This window comes from Leptonychotes weddellii, chromosome 1, assembly GCF_054177405.1.
Source record: "Leptonychotes weddellii isolate Sample4059 chromosome 1, ASM5417740v2, whole genome shotgun sequence".
NCBI lineage: Eukaryota > Metazoa > Chordata > Mammalia > Carnivora > Phocidae > Leptonychotes > Leptonychotes weddellii.
This window is the reverse complement of record NC_138369.1, coordinates 191,839,146-191,859,004: the sequence shown is the minus strand read 5'-3', so window position 1 is coordinate 191,859,004 and position 19,859 is coordinate 191,839,146. Positions and strand designations below refer to the sequence as shown.

General features: G+C 57.5%; 1 protein-coding gene across 4 annotated transcripts in view; it reads right to left on the bottom strand.

Moving 5' to 3' along the window:
• The window catches only part of PCBP3 (poly(rC) binding protein 3), a 241,354-nt gene that overhangs the window by 2,913 nt on the left and 218,582 nt on the right, over positions 1–19,859 (bottom strand). For all 4 annotated transcript variants that reach the window (XM_081800930.1, XM_081800927.1, XM_081800928.1 and 1 more), the window contains 4 exons: positions 16,793–16,834; positions 6,177–6,255; positions 5,389–5,448; positions 2,512–2,564 (listed from right to left, as the gene is read on the bottom strand). In XM_081800930.1, coding sequence (XP_081657056.1) covers positions 2,512–2,564; positions 5,389–5,448; positions 6,177–6,255; positions 16,793–16,834 — 234 coding nt within the window. The remainder of the gene's footprint in view (positions 1–2,511; positions 2,565–5,388; positions 5,449–6,176; positions 6,256–16,792; positions 16,835–19,859) is intronic.

Genomic DNA, 19,859 nt, shown 5'->3' with positions numbered 1-19,859 from the left:
GCCCCGCCCCCGCCCCAGGCCCCGCCCCTAACCCGCCCGGCCCCGCCCCGCCCCGAGGTCGGTGCGGGAGCCGCTACTGTCCCTCCCTGGCCCGGAGTCCTTGTCCTGCAGCAGAGACCACCTGGAGCGCTGCCCTCCGACCGCGCCGGGCAAGGCAGGGGCTGCTGGGCTCGTGGGCTGCATGGGGGCAGCAGCACTGGCCCCTGATGGAGGGGGACGTGGGCCAGCCGAGTCCCCAGAAGATGCCCGCCCTCAGGAGGATCCTCACACTTCGTGGCCGCTAGCAGCCCAGTCTCCCTTCCAGAACCTTCTCCCTTCAGTGCAAGTGGCGTTTGTGAGGCTCCTGCAGAAAGGCTTGTTTTCTCCGATAACCCTGAGGAGACGTCTCTCTGGCACGCAGTCCCCACGCTCTCTCAAACTGCTTCCTGAAGACGTCCTCGCGCCCAGCCCTCTCGTCTTCCCTGGGGCCTCACCCCTGCGGGGCCCTGCGCTGCCCCCCAGCCGGCCCGGGGGCTCCTGAAGCCGCCCCTCACTCCCCACTCATGTGGAACACGTCCCTCCTCCAGAGAGAGCAGAGGGGTGCAGACGCCGGGCTGGCCCACGGCTCTCCTGCGGGCAGCAGTGTCCTGGGCAGCTGGAAAGGCCCTCGGACCCGGCGGGCGCGGGCCCTCCCAGCCCTGCTCTGCAGCCGTGGGCCACGCAGGCCCCTACGGCTGGGCTGCCGGGGCCTCCTGACCCCAGGCGCACGCAGCCGTGCCCAGCTCTCTCCTCTCAGCCGGTGGGCTTCCACGGGAGCCTGAAGGGAAGTCACAGAGGCACCTTCAAGGACCGTGGCCCCTTCACTGCTTTGCCCCTGGAACCAGCCAGGCACGAAGTCCTAAGAGAAGCACAGAGTTGTGGCTTCTCCTAACTGGGTTCAGGCTGCACCCCAGGGCTCTTTGGGAACACACCTTTCTCTCATCCCGGTGCCGCCTGTGTGAGCCCTTAGATCTCTGGGTGATTCTGGGGTTGGGACCAGGGACAGGGCCCAAGTGTGGGGTGACCACAGGCACAGGGACAGTGAGGGCCCAACGGCGACATCGGCCAGGGGACCCAGAACGCCACCAGAGGCAGCTCCACACACGGCTGCCGGCCCTGACCCGGCCTGGGTCCCCGTCACCATGCCAGCAGGTGGCTCTGCTGTGGAAGCTGCACGTGGTTTCGGTTACCACACGCTCCCGCCATCCGGAGAGTCCTGCTGTGGCGGCCTGTGGGTGTGGGCAAACTCCCCTCCGCACAACCTAGCTTTGACCAGGGACACGGATGGGCATCATGGGAGATGCGCATCTGAACACGGGCTGATGCACGCACGCCTCCCCTGGGGGGCCGGGGTGAGCATGAGAACGCCCCCTAGCAGTGCTGTCACCCAAATCCTCCTCCCAGGAAGGGCCCCCTCGGAGCCTCCTTCTGAGGGACTCCCCGGGAGGAGGCGGGCGAGGTGGCGCCCATGTGCTCCAGGGGGCCCCACGAAGCAGGCACCCTGCTCGCTCTCCGAACGAGCCTCATCCTCTTCCTCTTGTTTTCTGGGCTCATCTCACTTTTGGAAGGAAGGCTTGGACAAGAAGACTCCTGTCATTAGTGAAGTGGTCTCGGTAAAGGCTCAGAGGAGAAGCCCCACGGGTGCAGTGTGGCCCCTGCATTTAGCATGTGGGTGAAGATTCGGGGGGCTGCCTGCAGCCAAGCTGCTCGAGGATCATCACGTGGGAAGACAATGTCGGGAGCTCCCAAGAGCAGAAACACTCTCCCCTTGAGACGCAGGAGCGCGTCACCTGCAGCCGGCCACCAGGGCCCTGATGAAGGTGGTGTTTCCTTGCGGAGTGTGTGGGGGGGTCCCTTCCTCTGGTCCTGCGCCTCGCTACTCTCCCGCCCTGCGGCTCATCCCTGTCCATACTCGGGATGGGCCATCCCCCTGAAGCCACAACTCTGTGCTTCTCTTAGGACTTCGTGCCTGGCTGGTTCCAGGGGCAAACCAGTGAAGGTCTGGAAGGCCTCAGTTCTAGGGCAGAAAAGGCCAGCTGACACGTGAGCTGGGAAGGCCATGTCCCCCAAGCAGCCACCTTCCTGTGCGACTCTGAGCCGCTGCCCCTCAAGGACATGTGGCCCACATCCACCCTGGTGTCTCAGTTTCCGATCGGAGTCAGCGTCCTTAGGATAACCCAGGGGTTCGGAGGACAGGGCAGGTAGGGCTGAGCATGTGGAGGGTGGTTCATAAGGCCACTTTGTCAGCTGAGCCCTGGGCAGGGACGGGCTGTGGGCACCAGGTGTGGGCATCCTGCTACAGCAGACCCTCCAAGCGTTCCTGGCCCACCTGCTCTTCAAGGGTCAACCCCGAAGTCCCCTTAGCTCCTTTCCTGTCTAGTCTCTAGGGAGCGTGACATCACGTGCCTTTTGTGGCCCCTATACCCAGCCGTGGGAAGGGCGGGGAGCGGTCCCAGGCAAGTCAGGGCTGGCTGAGGACTCAGGCATACTCACATCATTGGGAATGGTGAGCTCGTGAGTGCTGGCCGGGGGGCTGGCGTCCAGACCTGGGCACACCAAGGGGACAAGGTTAGGCTGGCAGCAGGCTGCTCACATCGCGCCCGGCACCCGCCCCCCTGGAGCCCGCGGGTGGGGCACGCACCCCCGGGGGCCCAGGCCCTGTGAGCTCTCAGTCCCAAACTGCAACCAATGTCTGGAGTCCCAGCTTCTCTCAAAACAAGGACAAAGAGCCTCCGCACAGTGACGTTCCACGTTTTCATTTTGGGCACCTGGTGATTTCACTCCTGTGTCATGCCGTGCGATGTGGGGATGCCCTTCACAGACCTCTGGGGGACCATGCTGAGCGGCCAAGTGTGTGTCCTGGGCCCCTGTGCACCCCCAGGCCGGCTGCTCCTCCTCCCCCTCTGCCCCAGCAGAGCCACGGGCCCCACACCGCCAGCCCCGCAGCCCAGCCCCGTGGCCCCACCACACAGGCAGCTCTCCCACCCCGACAGCCCCATGGATTCAATGGTCAACCAGTAAGCCGTGAGGCCCAGTGGAGACCATGCGCTTCTGTGCTGAAAGTGCAGACACAGGCCTAACTGATCACCAGGCCCCCAGTTTTTATCTTTACAATCTCAGCTCGGGGCCTAGCAAATCAGAGACAACTTCTCGAACAGCTTCTCACAGGACGAGATCTACTCCTGCTCCCGAAACAGGGACAACAGAACATGTGGTGGGCTTCGATAGGACCAGCGGGCTCCCTGCCCTCAGCACTTCTGTCTCTGTCTCCGGAGGCATCTAGAGCACCAAGTCCATCCACAGCGGATGCCCCCAATCCTCCCGGCAGCCCCACGCGTGCCTGGAGCCTCCACCTGCAGAACCACCATCACAGCCCGGCTCATACCATCAGAATATTCCGGAGCCTGAGCCCTCTCTTCTCCTCTCTCCTGGTTCCTGCCTCTGCCTTTGCCCCTCAGTCTACTCTCCACAGGCCCAGAGAGGCCTAAGGAAACACAAGTCAGACGCCTTCAAGACTGTGCCAAGCCCACCCTGCCTCCCCATGTTCCTGCCATCGGCCTCCCCGCCCACCCCCACCCCTCCCCTCTTCCTGCTTCTTCCTCCACCGCACTTGTGTCCCCAACACTAGACACACTGTGGTCATCAGTCTCTGCCACGAGAGACCCCACCAGGGCCCACCGCGCTGGCGGGTCAGTTGGCAAGTGCTGAATGAACCAGTTCATCCCCAATTGTCATTTCCTTTTGCACAGCTAAATCTAGAGTTTCTGTGCTTTATCTTCTTTTCAGAGAGGTATTTTCAATACAGTTATCTGGTTGTTCGAGCGTCTACATACATTCCGTAAATAGTGACATGCAAAATGTCATCTACGAAATTTTCTCAGTCCTCTGTGAGCCCCGGACAGGAACTCCTGCATGGCCTGCTTTGGGATGGACATAAAGCCGCGAGTCATATCCGTTCACCTTGGTGGATTCTGATCCAGGGGAGGAAAGTATCAGACTTCTTTTCCAAGAGGGCACTGACATAAACTGCTGGTCCAGAGACACACCTGTTTACAACTGGCATTCCTGTATCTGAGGGCCACGTGCCCTGGTGGTGAGTCTCCCTCATGAGATGCTGATGCCGTGCACACCGGGACAGGAATCAAGCTTCACCATGCTTTGCGAGCATCGGTGATATCGCCCCAGTCTCCATGCATGTGTGTGGGACACGCATGCATGTGTATGCTCTCCCTCTGGGTCTCACGGGGCCTCGGGGTGGGAGGTCATCACAAGGACGCCTTAAAGAGGCCAGCGCACACATGTCCCACATCCTTGAGGCCCACAGGTGGTGCTGGGGGAGCCAGGGCAGGGTCTGTGGGCGGCTGGCCGGGTGGGCGCTGTGTGTCCCAGGCAAGCCAGGCCCTCGGGTCGCCAGCTATCTCTGGGAGACCATTGCTGGGTAATTGTATGAAATCACGTATAAACTGCTGAGGACTTACAGGCACATGTGTGTTATCACCTAAGTAAATAATTTTATAAGGGTTGATATCCATTTCATAATCACATACGTCCTATACGTTTTTCTCTACCTATCATTCATTAAACTCTGCATTCACTGCATTAGGGTCTGCACTGCGACGGGACCGATCTGGGGTGCATGGAGCATCAGAGCCCGTGTCTCGGCCCAGGGCGCACAGCTAGGCTCTGGGGCCCAGAACCCACCGATGGGGTGACAGCCAGTGACCGCTGGAAGCGCTGCCCTCCTGCATTCCCCTTCAGCTGGACGCCTGCTCTTCTGCTCTGACCCCGAGTGGGATGGGAGAGCAGGTGGTGCCCCCTCACGGGGAACCGGCTCTGCCCGGCCACCAGCTCTCAGGTGGCGTCACTCCCCAAACCTCTGGGCGAATGGCATCTGCAGACCCGAGCCTGCCCTGCGACAGCCTGGGGCATGTTAATGCAACCAGCTGGGTGCAGACAAATCTGGCCCAGGGCACTCTGCTCCTTGACCCTGTGCTCTATCTCCTATGAAATGCATTTCCACAAAGCACACGTCACGGTCAATTCTTCGCTGTAGGCCCCCCACACTGTGCTGTTATAATACAGGCGTTGGCCCGTCACCTCTGGGGCCTTCGATGACGGGCAGCTGCGCTCTGAGCACCTTCCGAGCCTGTGAGCTGCCACCACCTCCCAGCAGCGCCCGGGGCTGACCCACGGGCCGGCCACACGGGCTCTGTCCCCTGACAGCACTGAGGCGCTCGCAGTCCCCATGGCAGACGCGGTTGGGCCTCCTTGCCCCTCCTCCCGCCAGGTCGGTGACCCGGAGCCCGGGCAGGGGCGGATGCACGGCCTTCTGGGCCTGCCCTCTCTCCATTTAGTGTGCTTCTGTTTTACCTGACGACTGGCCCATCAGATTTTGAGCTTCTTCGGAGGAGTGTAAAGGCAGCTTTTCTCCTGGAGAGCAAAGAAGAGACAGATTTAATGTTTTGCCCTCAAGGAGATAAGCAAGGTCACTTCAACTAGGGAAGCTCAAAATCTGACTGGCGCATGCACAGCAGACCAGCGTGTCCAGCGTGTGGTCACCTGCACGGCTGCCGAGGCGATGCCCTGCCGGTATCAGGGAGGAAGGAACGCCCGGCTGGCCAGACGCAGCGGAGCGAAGGCCCACCCCCACCCTCGTGCCAAGTGGGTGCCGATAGTGACCGTGCCCTGGGCTGGGGGTTGGCTCATCTCAGTTCTCCCTGGGGCAGGGCCGGGTGCCGTCCTGGGCAGGTGTCACTCCTGGGCTGTGCACGGGCCTCCTACAGGAGGGCATCCCGTCTGCTTGTCTGAGCTCTTGCTCCTGGAGAGAACAGGCTTCGGGGCTGGCCAAATGGATGTACTCGGCAGGAGGGGCCCTCCCAGGATGCCTGTGCGCAGCGGAGAGCAGGCGTGGACCCTCGAGGCAGCAGATATCGCTTCGCAAGAAGGCCATCGTGAGGTGACCAGCCTACCGCAGTAGACACAGAGACCTCCCCGCCCGGCCCTCTGCAACGTGCACACTGCTGTGTGTCTACACTGCGTCCTCGGCATCCTCAACTAGAACTGTACCTGTTTTGCTCGCCACCCTGAATAATGACAGTTCAGAAAGAGAGTCCCCAGGTGAGAAGAGAGGAGGTCAGAAAGGGCAGCTGGGTACGTACCGGGGAAAGCGGGGTTGGTCTGTCCGAGGGGAGGAAAGGGGGTTTGCTGCATGGCCAGCTGGTGGAGCTTGGTCAACTGCTGGGGTAGGAGGGACATGAGAGCTAAGAAGATTATTGTCATCGAGCACAAGTCACACCAAATTAAAAAGGCAGTAACAGAACGTTGTACAAATAGATATAGAGGGGGCCATGCGGACACATGGCAGACGCAGCAGAACGCAAGGACTTGGCCTGGGAAACCAATGGGCCACTGGGCGGGCGCACCCAGTTCCTTTCCTCTCCTGGGCTCCCTGGCAGCTCACACAGGCTTGGCGGGCAGCGACCCCCAGACCGCATGCAGGCGAGGGAGGCCAACTGCATGCAGGCGAGGGAGGCTAGCGGAGGCCACCAGGCCCCTTGGCTCGGTGGGGAGGGTCTGAGAGCCACAGAACAGGACCTGCTGGGCCCCTAGGGGCTTCAAGGTCAGGTCATGCTGTCCTCATAGAACGCACGCACCTTGTGACCGATGCCCCCTTCTGCAAACCTGGCCCAGCCCCAGCCCCAGCTAGACCTGGACCTCGTCCTGGGCCAGCCCTGCCTCTCCTGCAGGGCCTCCCCAAGCTGGTCTTCTGGGACTCCCAGGATCACAGAATGTAGTGCTGGAAGGTTCTGTAGGGGGCAGGTGAGCGCCTCCAAGAGGCTGTGAGGGCTGTTAGAGTCTCAGGACTACGACCAGGCCGCTCTCTCTCCCCTTTTCCCCCACCTACTGGGCTTTCTTCAGTTGTTTTTACCTGGGCCTCATTTCTTTTTTCTTTCTTTATTTTTTTAACTAGGCTCCACGCCCAGCCCAAGCCTGATGCGGAGCTTGAACTCATGACCCTGAGATCATGACCTGAGCTGAGATCAAGAGTCAGACACTCAACCGACTGAGCCACCCAGGGCGTCCCATCTGGGCCTCATTTCTTAAGTAAAAACCCCAAATAGCAGAAGGTAAAGGTAAACGTGGTGAGTCCTGGCCATATTTTGGGAACTGAAGGCTAATTGCTGGACACTCAGAGGGATGCCCTCAGCCTAGCTCACCTGCAGGGCCGACACCGCACACTCTGGGAAGTGCACTCAGCTCCTAACCTCCTCCTGAGAGCAGGTCCATCCCGAGCGTGTCCCAGCTCTGCTCTGGGGCTGGCCCTGGACTCCTGTCTGGAGGCGAGGACGGGGCCTCCCCGGAGCCCCCGGGGTCAGCGGGTGGGGCACACAGGGAGGAGCTGGTGTCCCCACTGGACACAGGTGTGTCGGGGAGGTGGCGATTGTGCCCGAGACACAAACACCCGACACCCAGGAGCCTTCACAGATGCACCTCAAAGAGAGGAGCGGGTCGCTGTGGGCCTTCAGCAACTTAGCCCCACACAGAGACGAACAGCAAAGCCCCTTCCAGCTTGAGGAGGACCATGGCTGCCCCGTGTGCCGTGCCTGTGGGTGCAGCTGCGGGTGCAGGGGTGCACGGTGCGTCGGCGCTCCGTCCAGCTCTTGTAGCTCCCACAGCGCGAGGTGTGTGGACCCCAGCTGTAGCTGGGAGCCAGGCCACGACCACCTGTGGCCTCCTGGTCATGCCTTCGAGGTGGAACCTCTGCCGTGTGAGCCCCGGGATGTGAGGCGGGCCGCTGCTGCAGCAGAAGTGACCACGCCTGGTCTCTCCTGGCCGGCCCCCATGACACAGCTATCAGAGGGCCTCCCTCTCCCCCTCTCTTCCTGGAGAGGGCAAGTGCCTCTAAATGCAGGCTTCTCCCTGTCTTCTGGGGTGCTCCCTGACCTGTGGCTCTCGGGGGGGGGGGCCTGCCCAGGGAGCACCGGCCACATTGACTCGATGAGCCCACTCTGGGGGCATCTGTCATGCCCTGGGGTCCTGAGAAGCACAGGTTAGGGGGTGTGGTGACCTGGAGTCAGGTCCAGCAATGACAGTCCCTGATGAGGTGGTGCGGGTCAAGGGTGCACCTGGGGCTGAGGGCTGACCCTGCACCTGTCACGTCTGCCCCATGACCTAACACCACTGAGCTGTCTGACCTTAGCAGCCACTCGTCGGAGGCCCCTGAGGAAGATGCCAGAAGAGCACACCCAGGAAACACCATCATGGGGATACCCGCTGAAGTGACAGGGACAAGAGGTGACACATGGCCTGCACCCGCTGTGCCTCAGGCAAGATGACCCTGCAGGAAAGGGGCCTGGAGGTCAGAGAGCCTGCTGCGTGGCTTGGGCAGTCTAGCGAAGGCTCCTCTTTCAGGAACAAGTGGGAAAGATGGCAAGTACCCAATGGCCCCCTGGGGTATGAGGAATGAGGAGAGGGTGAGGCTGTCTGTGGCTGGGGAGCTGCCTGGGAGCCGGACCGCACAGACCTGGTCCCGGGAACCTGCGTCTGGCTTGACGGGACCAGGAGCCACAGGGGCCGCAGGCCCTGTGCATAGCAGGCCCGAGCCCCAGCTGTCACCTGGCAGGGGTGCGCCTGAACCCACCTTCAGGCGGAGCTGGAGCCTGGCTAAGGTTTCAAGGCGGTAACTACGAGTTCCTAGGTCGGAGGAGAAGACCCCACTTCTGGAGACAGCACATGGGAAGTTGAAGCACAGAGGCTGTGCGAGTCGGGCTCAGGGCTGCTAGGCAGTGGGGGGCTGGGCATGCAGTGTGCTCTGACCGCCACTCGGGTTTCCATGAGACGCAGAGCTCACACAGGGACAGTGGCCTGGTGCATGACCAGCCCCCTGAGGGCTCCAGCCCTCTGCCCAGAGGACGGGCCAGCAGGGAGCCTGGGGGTGACCCTGGGGCCACGAGGTCTGTTGGCCTGGCTGCTCGGGGCTCTTGTCCTGCCACCTCTCCCATCAGGTGCTTGTACTCCTCCCATGGGCAGAGTCCTCTCCTGTCTGTCCCGAGGCCCCAAGAGTGCACAGCTGTGTGTTGGTCAGGACCGCAGGGGACAGCAGGGGAGAGCAGGGCCCTGGCGGCGGAACTGGCCTGGGTTAGCTCCAGCACCGACCAGCTGGGTGGAGGAGGGCTCATCTGGTCTCTGCAGACCTCCGTCCTGATCTGTAGGATGGGGGAATCAGGAGAGCAAGCGGCCGGCCACCAAGTGCTGTCCACCTCAGCTGGGGAGCATCACCATCGAGAACAACCTGGGGCTTCCCCACCCACCTGTCCGCAGCTCCGTTACCTCAATGCTCCCCTGGTGTCTCCATCACCTCCCTGGCAGGTAAGCAAATGCGGTGCGTCCGGCGGGTTGGCACAGAGCCCACGAGCACACGTGCTCCAGGCGCAGGCGGACGAATGCTCCCCGAGGCTGGAGCATCAGCAGTCCTGGCCCTAAGCTCTCCTACTGCCAGGCACTGGGTGCTTTTCATGAAGAAACGGCCACCCCAGCGGTGAGTCTCCCTCCACCCATGCACCAAGAATGTAAAGTGACGTCCGGCGGAGACTGGCTGGGCACACGGTGGTCCAGCAAGCAGACGGGCAGAGAGGCGGATGGATGGTGTCAGCTGGGCTCCCTCTTGTCTTGGTTCTGTCCTTAATTAGTCCAGCACTTCATCTCCTTGGGATGTAATTTCTACATTTTTTAAGGAAGGAGCAGAAAAAGTGCTAAGGGGATTCCTACTTTTTGAGACATTTTTGCCATTAAAAAATCAGACTCCCAGTACTCACAAGTGCCTCCAAAACACTGGGAGGGAGGGAGGCAGGGTGGAAGGAAAGGGAGGGCGCAGGGGGAGGGAGGGGCAGGTGTCCTGAGATGGACGGCTCTCTGTCCCTTGCCTTTTCCACTGAAGGTTGGATTGGAATAGAAAAACAGACAAATCCTAAATGCCGACAAAGGCTAAAACTCACTGAGTTATCACAAGACGGGCGCGCTCTGCACCTGCCACTCACTGTCAAGAACAGACCACTGTGTGGGCTCAGGCTGCGTTCATGTTTCCTCTCCTGTGAAATGCTTGTGTCTTTGCCCGTTTTTCTATTGGGTTGACTTTTGCTCACTCACAAAAACTCCTTTTATATTTCAGATATTAATCCTATTTCAGTTGTATGTGCTAAGAAGATCTTTTTCCCACTCTCCTTTGGTGTCTTTAGAGAAAGATAATTTTTAAATTTTAATGTAGTCAAATTCATTTATATTTTCTTCATGGTTTGTGCTATTTTGTTTACGAAACCTTTCCCTGACTTGAGAACAGAAGGATCTTCTCTATTTTCTTCTAAAAGTGCTGATTTCCTCTCTTGTGTTGACGTTCTTGACACATGAGAAGTGTTTGGGTCATTGTTCCCACACGGATGACCACGGCCCGTCCTCGCCCCTGCCATCTGCACCGGCAGCTCCCTGGCCGGCGTGGGCAGGCCCCGGCTCTCTGGGGGGCACACTGGCCCAGGGTTGCCCCCGGCGCCCAGACCCCGTCTCCAGCAGTACGGCTCCACGGCCAGTCCCCGCATCTGTCAGGACAGCTCTCCCAACCGTCTGTTCTTTTCATAGGTATCTTGATGATTCTTGGCCTTTGCTCTTTCATATAAATTTTAAACAGCATGTTAAATCCCTGTCAGGATTTTGACTGGAATGGTACTGCATTTGTACCTCGATTTGGGAAGAATTGACGTATTAAAGATATTTCATGTTCCTATCCACGAAATTGGTATGTTCCCCCCCTCCTTTTTTTTTTTTGTTTTTGGGCTTCTTTAACTTTCAATAAAGACAAGTTTTTTTTTTTTTAAGTCATCTTTTAATTATTGATTTCAACTTAATTGCTTGGTGGTGAGAGTATAGCCTCGATGATTCCAATTTTTGATAGATGGTGAGTTTTCTTTACAGCGTAATGTGTGATCCAGGAATGTAGACGTTTCTGGGACTTACTTCCCGTTGTGTAGAATTGGGTTCAAGCTGTATCAGTCACAGCAGAGTCATGGGCAGGCTCCCTACATGTCTGTCAAATTTTAACAAACCTTTATGATTTGTTAAGTTTTTCTTTACATGTATTTGAAGATATGTTTCAGGTGCATACAAGTTTTGAATTTATATCTTCTGGTGAACTGAGCCTTTATCAATACGTAAATGACTATAAATATAGAATTTGCCTTAAAGTTTTGTTTTCCCCCACTGATATTAATGTTGGTATGTAAGGTTTCTTGCGGTTAGTCTTTTCCCAGGATAGCTTTTCCTATCCTTTCAGTATTTCTGGGTCTTTATTCTTTAGGTGTGTCTCTTAGGGGAAAAAAATGCTAGATTTTTTTCCCTGTTTTGTTTGCTATTTGTTTAGGGCTTTTTTTTTTTTCTTTTTTCTTTTTTAAAGTCTGACAGTCTTATTTTTTAACTGGAACATTACTTCTACTTTGATCATAATTACACATATAGGGACTAATTTCTGCCATTTTATTTATTTATTTTTTTAAAGATTTTATTTATTTATTTGAGAGAGAGAGAATGAGAGACAGAGAGCATGAGAGGGAGGAAGGCCAGAGGGAGAAGCAGACTCCCTGCTGAGCAGGGAGCCCGATGCGGGACTCGATCCTGAGACTCCAGGATCATGACCTGAGCCGAAGGCAGTCGCTTAACCAACTGAGCTACCCATGCGCCCTCTGCCATTTTATTTTATTTTATTTTGCACCTGTAACTGTCCTGACTTTTTAAAGCTTCTTTCATGTTTTCACTCTTTTTCTTCTTTTGTATGGATTAATTTCCCCCACCCCTCTTCCCTCTGCATCTGGGGGGAAGTCACTTAAGTAAAGTCTTTTCTGTCAGCGGTCACTTTGACATTTTAACACATACGTTTAAAGTCTAAATTCCGTAGCTTTGCCTCTTCTGGGACAACACAGTGACCGACAGGAAGCTCGAATTCCCCTGGATCCATCTGAAGCATACGTCTGCTATTTTTGTCCCTTTGTTCTGTTCTGTCAATCCCACAAATTAGACAGCCTTGATGTTGACTTTACAACTGTTGCTTTCATTTACCTAAATGTTTACATTTTAATGGAGTCACAACCATCAATATTTCCTCGGCCTGTTCTTACGTGAATGAAACAAGCCCCTCTGTCCTGCATCTCTAGTCTTCCCTTCACAGTCACTGTCCTCCTGAAGGGCGAAGCCTGTTGGTCACAGCTGTTTGTCTGAAAATGCTTGGATTTAGGTCCTTGGAAGATGCTCTTAAGACAGAAGCCTGGCTTGACAATTATTTCATCACGACATCACCTTCTGGCTTCCAGGGCGGCTGGTGAGACGTCCCTGCACCTTCTCTCATGCTCCTTTGTAACATTCCTTTTCTGACTACTTTGGAGATTTACTTTTGGCCTTGATGTTACGTGGTTTTACTTTGATATGTATAAAGTGGATTTCTTTTTATTTATCTTGTTTGGGATTTGTTGGGATTCCTGAATGTGAAGATTGGCTTCTTTTATTAATTCTGAGAAATTCTCAGTGCCTACCTCATAGAATCTTCCCTTACTCCATGTGATGACCTCTTCTTGGGACTTCGATGGGATGAAAATGCAGATTCTGCCTCTAAGAGGGGCAGGCTGGGAGGAGGAAGCCAGGCACCCGATGGCTCAGCAGGAGAGTGACTGAGTTCACCTGGGGTGGGGGCAGGGAGACAGGGAAGATCTAAGGCAAGCTGGCCTCCTGCTTTTCCCACCCCGGGAGGTCGGGGTCCGGTGTGTGGGTACCTCCCCACCACTCCGAGCTGCAGGATCCTGAGGAAAGAGCAGGGCCAAAGTCAGGCCCAGCAGCCGGGTGGCCTGAGAGTGCTGGCTACTCTCTTCACCGTTTCCACTTCGAGGTGTCAGGAGCGGCCTCTGCACCATCCCCACGGGGATCTAGAGGAGGTGACTGGTGGTCATCAGGGGAGTTCCTGCACTCACAGTGACACGTGAGTGGACAGCTGGGAAACATCTTCCACGCAGGACCTAATGTGCATCTTCCCTCTTTTACTTCTGTTCCGACTCCCGTGTTACCGTCTCCCGCTACTCACTCCGAAGGACACGCTTCCTGGAACTCCAGAACACGCTGGAAGCCAGTGGCTCTTTAGCTTGGGCAGTGAGCTTTTGCGGCGACCACTTCCTTGTGTAAAACCGGGTGGCCGTCCTGACTGCTAGCCCGCAGTCAGTGCCAGGCGCAGGCGAAGGGGTGGAGGTGGCAAACCCTCTGTTGTCACCTCTAACACACGGCTTAGTTTCTGCTTGCTTCCGGTGCCCCTTAAATGAGGGCGTGTTACGGAGGGAGTGACGGATGCTCTGAAGACCAGCAAAGAAGAATCACACGTGGGGGTTGGCTTGAAGCTGACTCATCCCTCCCGTGTGATCACATCGAGTAAGTGAAGAGACACAGGTACTGGGTGGGCAGGAGGACAGGGCGGTTCCCACGTTCGAGTCCCTGCTGCCTCCCCTGCCACGTCTGAAGCCACGCGGACCTGGGCAGGCTGCGTGGAGGTCAGGGGCAGCCGCCCAAGGGCTGCGGCGGTCAGGCCATGGCTGGGGCCATCCTCCCCACACCCAGTGTCCTGGTGCCTCTCCTGGGCAAGTCCAGGAGGATTCGGGCAAGACAACTGAGTGGCAGCGCAACCCTGCAGGGAAACTGGTGAGTCTCCAGGGAGGGTGAACCAGAATGCTCATCAACACCGGGCACAGAAAAAACACGTACAGTTTAGTTCTAGATAAAGTAACACTCAGCTCTAAGGAACATGTTTTCTCAGTCTGTGATTCGGGTCACAGGCTGCTGGAAGATCCTGTGCTGTGTGTCAGCCACCGTGGCTCAAGTGTTTAAACCGCATTCAGTTATGTTACAAAATAAAGTAGTTTTTCCCACCATTATTACATCTGAGTTCTAAGACACAAAGCCCTTAAGGTCCCCACTGAATACTAAGCTCAGATAAAAGCTGCCTTCCTGGCCATAATCACCGATGTCACCACACAGTTGTTTCATTTTGTTCTGGATGGAGTATCGACATGATTGTCCCGTCTTCAACATCACGAGCCTGCAAGCCGCGCACTTCTCAGACTGCCCACTACTGAGTCCCAGCAGCTGCCCGGCCCCTGGGGCCAGTCTACACAGCGGAGGGTCCCGCACAGACAGCCGTTTCCTGAGAAGGACCGAGTATCTCAGGTCTCTACCAAATGTAATGAGGCAATTATGCAATAGTTAGTTATAAGTCAGTTTAACCAATCTGAGAAAAAAACCTGCGAAACGACCCACTTTGAAGAGATTCTGAGAAAATCACTTGGAAAGACACAACAACCAATTAACAGAAAAACCAGTCAGCCAGACTGAAGTGTGCACGCCCACAACCCCGGGAACTTCAGGCCAGAAACACTTCTCTGTCAGCTCAGAGATTGCAGGAAACCTCAGGCCTTTGTCGGTGGGTCTGTGGCTCCCGCCTCAAAACCAGAGCTGTTCTCTGGGGCCAACTGCCCTTTACTAGGGGCCAGACCCCTGTGTTCCTGAGTTCCTGAGCTTTCAAAAAGCCAACGAGCCAGGTTTTCCAATCAGCCCTTGCACTTCTAGTGACACAAGACTGTCTGGCCCCACGTTAAATGAAGACTGTGCCGTCCCAGGAATTAGGTCTGTGACCCACTTGGCTTCCGTTCTGCTTGCCCATCACCCCCACTCAGGGCCGTCTGTCTGTGAGGGGCCGTAGAGCCTACCATCGCAGTGTGCGACCCACCCCTTGAGCGCTTACACTCTGCACGGCATTCCTGCGCTGGGGGCAGGCCACCCCTTCTCCCAGGCTCTAACACCTGCATCCCCTCGGTCACAGCTGGCGGTTGCCCAGATGATGAGGGATGGGGCATCACCCACCTGGAGCTACGGGGTCTGCCCCTGCCTGCTGTGGGGGGTCTTGCAGACCGACCTCCACTGCTCCCTCATCTTCTTGGGCAATGCTGTCAACCTCCTTATGGTGGAAGAATTTTAACAATTCTTTTTGTTAACAAATTCCAATTTAATTGGAAATTTTAACAATTTTTTAAAACTGCCGATGGTTCTTTTGAGAAGGCTGAGTGGGTTCACACCTTCGCCACCTTCCCCACTCCTGGGATCTCTAAGAAACTCACAGCAGAATGAAGAGCATCCCTGATAGCACGGAACGGTATGTGGGGGTCAGCAGCAGAGGCCAGGCTTCGACACGTGTCCTCAAGGGGGAGGTTGAGGTGGCTATGCGCTCGGGTGGGCAGGCGGGGGACGGGAGTGAGCAGGTGGACAGACTGGTGTCACCCCACCAACCAGCTAAATGCAGACAGCTGTGTCCCCGCCCGGCTTCTATCCAGCAAGGAACCAGGGCCCTCGCAGCATGTCCTGGGCAGGAGGAGAAGGACAGCTTCATGAGTGGGGGTGGCCACGGGCAGGTAAGGGAACAGGTGACTTAGTGCTAAAGGCAGTCACCACCTAAACCCAGGAACCACGGAAAACGGCTTCGGGGCTGTGCCTGGGGCGGGGAGAGCCTCCTGCTCCACAGACTGCCCTTGGGAATTTTTTCAGGAAAAGGAAACCTTGCCAGTATCTCTTCTCTGCTCTGAGGAGAGTTCCCTGCCGTGGCAGTGAACTGAATCCCCACACCCCCCACACTCTTATTTAGCCTCGCTTCATTTTAAAAAGCCCTTGCCTGCTCTGCCCGTACGTCTCACTGCCCACGTCCGCGCCCACCCAGTTCAAGCGAGCAGGGGTTTGCAGAAGAGGCGAGCCCTGTCAGCCTGGCGGCACCTCCCAGATACAAGTCTCAGATCACAGAGAACACAGGCCGGAAACGCTTTCTCGGGAGAGGCTGCGAAGCTCGGCGATCTTCACAACGATTTAGAGAAGAAAAAGGCTTCTCAAAATGAACTCTGGGTTTGCTGCAGCTGCTGATCCCCAGCTCGGCCTTCTTGCCCTGGCCTGGTCCCCCTTCCCTCCCTTCGCGACCAGCTCCTGCAGGCCTCCTGGCCCCGTGCCCGGCGCGCGTCTAGATCCCTGTGGAGGGATGACCTTGGATCACAGCTGCTGCCCCGTAGCCGCTGCACATTGTCCCCTCGGTCCCTGGGCCCCCGCACAGTGCATTTTCGGGCGTCCCCATCCTCAACTCTGATACCATCCTCAGACCGTGACGCACTCAGGGACGGCTGAGCAGGCCCCACGGCAGAGCACGGCTTCAAGGCTACAGTGGAAACCAAGGCCCCTTCTGCTGGCTTTTGTTCTCGGGGTGGGGGGCGTGGGGGTGCTGACGGTGTCGTGTGGTTCCGGAAAGTGTAGCTTTACCGGACGTCCAAACATCCTCTCCAGCATCTCTTAGAGCACCTGTCTGATAGCGCGTCGCCTGACTTCTCAGGTGGGCGTAGGGCACCCCGCGGTCCCTGCCCGCTGGGGCGGGTGCCATGGGCAAAGCAGCCTTGTGGCCACCGCCGAAGGCCCTGTGTGCGGAGGAAAGCCCCAGAGTGCAGCAACAATGGAAGCAATTTGACATCAGGCCAAGTCCTCCACACGAGTAGAATTAGTGCTAAGAGGTTAAAGGTTATTCAAGGTCATATGGATACGACACAGGTCGGGAACATTGAGAGAACGGTATTAATATTATTGTGTAATATTAATATTAGTAGCAAGTAACAGAGGCATGCAGGGGGTAACGGTGATGAGAAGAGAAGGCCAGGGAGGCAGAGTGGAGACTCACATCTGGGTGGGGGATGGCGTACTGTCCCTGGATCGTGTAGGCCTAGAAAGAGAGAGACGCCGTCAGCTCGGGAAGCGGCGAGCCACACTTGTGCCCACCGGCGGCCCTCCCCCCGGGACAAGGGCTTTCTCAGGGCTGGGACTTCTCGTGAACAGGCCCAAGGCCCCGTGGTCAGAGCTTCCTCCCAGAGCGCGTCCCCACCTGCCCCCAGTAGCTTAGGGCACCGGGAGGTGCAGACTGGGGGTGTCCTGGCTCCAGGCCTCACCGGTGCCCACGGGTGTCTGGAGCTACAACCAGACGCATAAGCCAGGGGAGCTACAGCCCACTCGCTGGACAGCTGCAGGCTCACACACTGGCCGGTCAGCAGGGAGGGCGAGGAGGCTCCCCACTCCCCCGGGGCTCTTAAAAGAAAACCCCTGCAAAGGACCCCACCCTGTTATAGACTCACTAATTGTTAACCTTTTGAAATTTCATCAGCTTTCAGAGTAAACACTTTTACAAAGTATTTATCCCAAAACCCAACAAAGGACCTTTAAAAGGTGACTCAAGACCAACTTTGTGAAAGCAGATGAAGAAATGCACCCAAATCAGTCACAAGAGGGACCGACTTGTCTTGCAGCCTCAGAGGGCCGGGCAGCTATTCTCATGGGGGGCTGCACGTGCACAGCACTGCTCCCCGGGGGCCAGCGAGGGTCCCCGAGGCTTCACCTTCAAGACAGCGACTCAGAACCAGCCACAGCTCGAGTGTGGGCCCCGTGCCTCCTCCCCCCACCCGCCCCCTCCTGCCTCAACAGTCCACCGGCTCCGATGCTCCCAGAAACTCACGGCCAAAACCAAACGAACCACAAGGTGTCAAGGGAGAGTAAAGACCAAAGTCTTGCCATCAGGCCTCACGTACTGTGATGCGGAACGTGCCGCATCCAGCCCCGGAAAGCCACATTTGAGGCCCCAACTTGGGGGCACAGGTGTGGAGGAACGTGGCTTCTGGCACCTGGCCATGTGGGTCCCCGTGCCACATCCTGAGTGGACACGTGATGCCCACCTGTGTCTGCACGTTTGCACCCAAGAGGGAAACCCCAGGTCAGTCTGAGCGTCACTTCGTGGACTCCACACTGAGGGGTGGTGTCCAAGGTTCTGCCAAACCGCATCTTTTGAATCTGCTGAGAGTTGTCGTCATAAACAACCCAACCTGGGAGTTAAAGGTCAGCCAGGCACTGGACAGGGACCCCAGGAGGCGAGGGCCCCAGTCTGGGTCAGGGTACGCCGATGGCGTTCCGTGGAGAAGTAAAGGGATCTTATCAGATGCAGCAAGTGTCCGAGTGGGCGCCCCCCACCCCGTACTTCTGTACACAGAGCTGCGAGGCCTCATCTTTAGGTTTTGTGGAGATGCCACCAGGCAGGTCTGTGAAGGTCGGGGCCTGTTGCCCTCACGGCCCCGCACATCCGAGTGAATTGCGCACACTTCCTGACAGTGCAGTTCTTCACCCCAGACGTTTCTGACTTATCTTTTACTCACGTAGGTAATTCTTAATCCTACTTGAAGTGTGTGGGCAGTTTACCAGGCTCTCTGGATGGCGGTAATAGCTTGACAGACAAAGGTTCCGTCTGGATGAAACCCTCACCCTCTGTGAGCTGCCTGAAAGGCAGGGCTGGTGCTCCCGGGCGGGCCCCCACGGCGAGGGATGCCTCCGGAGGTCAGCCAGGGAGAGGGGCGCAGGTCTCTCAGGTCTAGGTTCTGTGGCAGTGGGGTCGGGTTCTGAGGGGCCGCCTTCTGCACTAAATCCCACTCACACCCCACTGCTCAGCGTGTGCTGTGGTTCTTCTGTCCCCACGCAACCAGGGAGAGCCACTGGCGAGACCTCGCTGTCCCGGCACACAGGTGCAGATGACGGCCCTGATGGCCGGGGCCGTGCTGGGCGGGGCCCGTGGGGCCTCCCTTTTCAATAAAGACCTGCGCTCTCCCACATGGTGCCACTGCGGGTTTGTCCATGTGTCAGGGGAAAGGACACAGTGCTCTGCACGGGGCCCCGCTGTGTCTGCTCCCCTGCCTCCTCTGGCCTTGCCTTCTGACCTGTAAAATGGGGGTGTGCCCACATCTTGGGGCTGCAACAGGAGGGAGCAGGGACATGAAGGGTCCAGACAGCGGGCAGGGCTGCTGGGAGACTGGGAGGGAGGCCCACAGCAGATGCCTGAGGAAGCCGGGCACCGTGGACAGTGGCCTGCCCTGAACCACGCAGGCCCCATGGGAAGAGGCCCACAAGCTGCTCTTGGAAATGCAGGCCCCAGCCTCTCACCTAACGTGTGAAGTCAACCTGCAGGATCTGATAAGATTCCTTTAACGTGTGGATAAATCTTTATTTGCTGCTTTGTTAATGATAAAATCATGATCACTCTCGCCTGACCTGGGTCACCTCTGGGAATTGCCCGTCTTCACTCTCCCTCGAACAAGGACACATGTCACCGCCAACTGGACGCAGAGCTCCTCCAGGCACCACTGGCCGGGCATCTTCCAGGGCCCTCTACCCACGCCGTGGTGCCCCTGAGGGGTGTGGCCCAGGTGCCCGATGGCTGCAGGTGGGCCCTTGTGGGGCAGTGGCTACACCCCCTCTCCTGGGCTCTCTCTAGGCCCTGCTAATGAACTGCCGGCCTCAGACACAGATTTCTCTGCAACCCCTGGCCTCCCAGGCTCCTCGCCGGCAGGGGAGAAAGGAGGTCGGGGGCTCTGGGCCATAGCCACAGGCGTGCAGAGCAGGTGTTCCTGACCTGGCTGATGCCGGGCCTGGTGGAGCGCGAGGGCCACTGCTGTGACCGGCAAGGCTCTTGCCTGGCTGGGCACCTTTCCCTTCCCTTGCTCCCAGAAACTCCTCTGTGGAAAGTCAGGAACGTGCATTTCAGGGGAAGCGGGACCCTGTTCCTGCAGCTCCAGCTGCTTCAACTTGGAGCCACAGGGTCACCGGTAACGCTCCTGGCCCTTCTGCTAAGGCTTCTTAAGGACACTCAGGAGCTAGATTGGGTTGAACGTTGCACAGGCAGAACCAGGGTCCTTCTGTGCCAGGTCAGGGAGAAG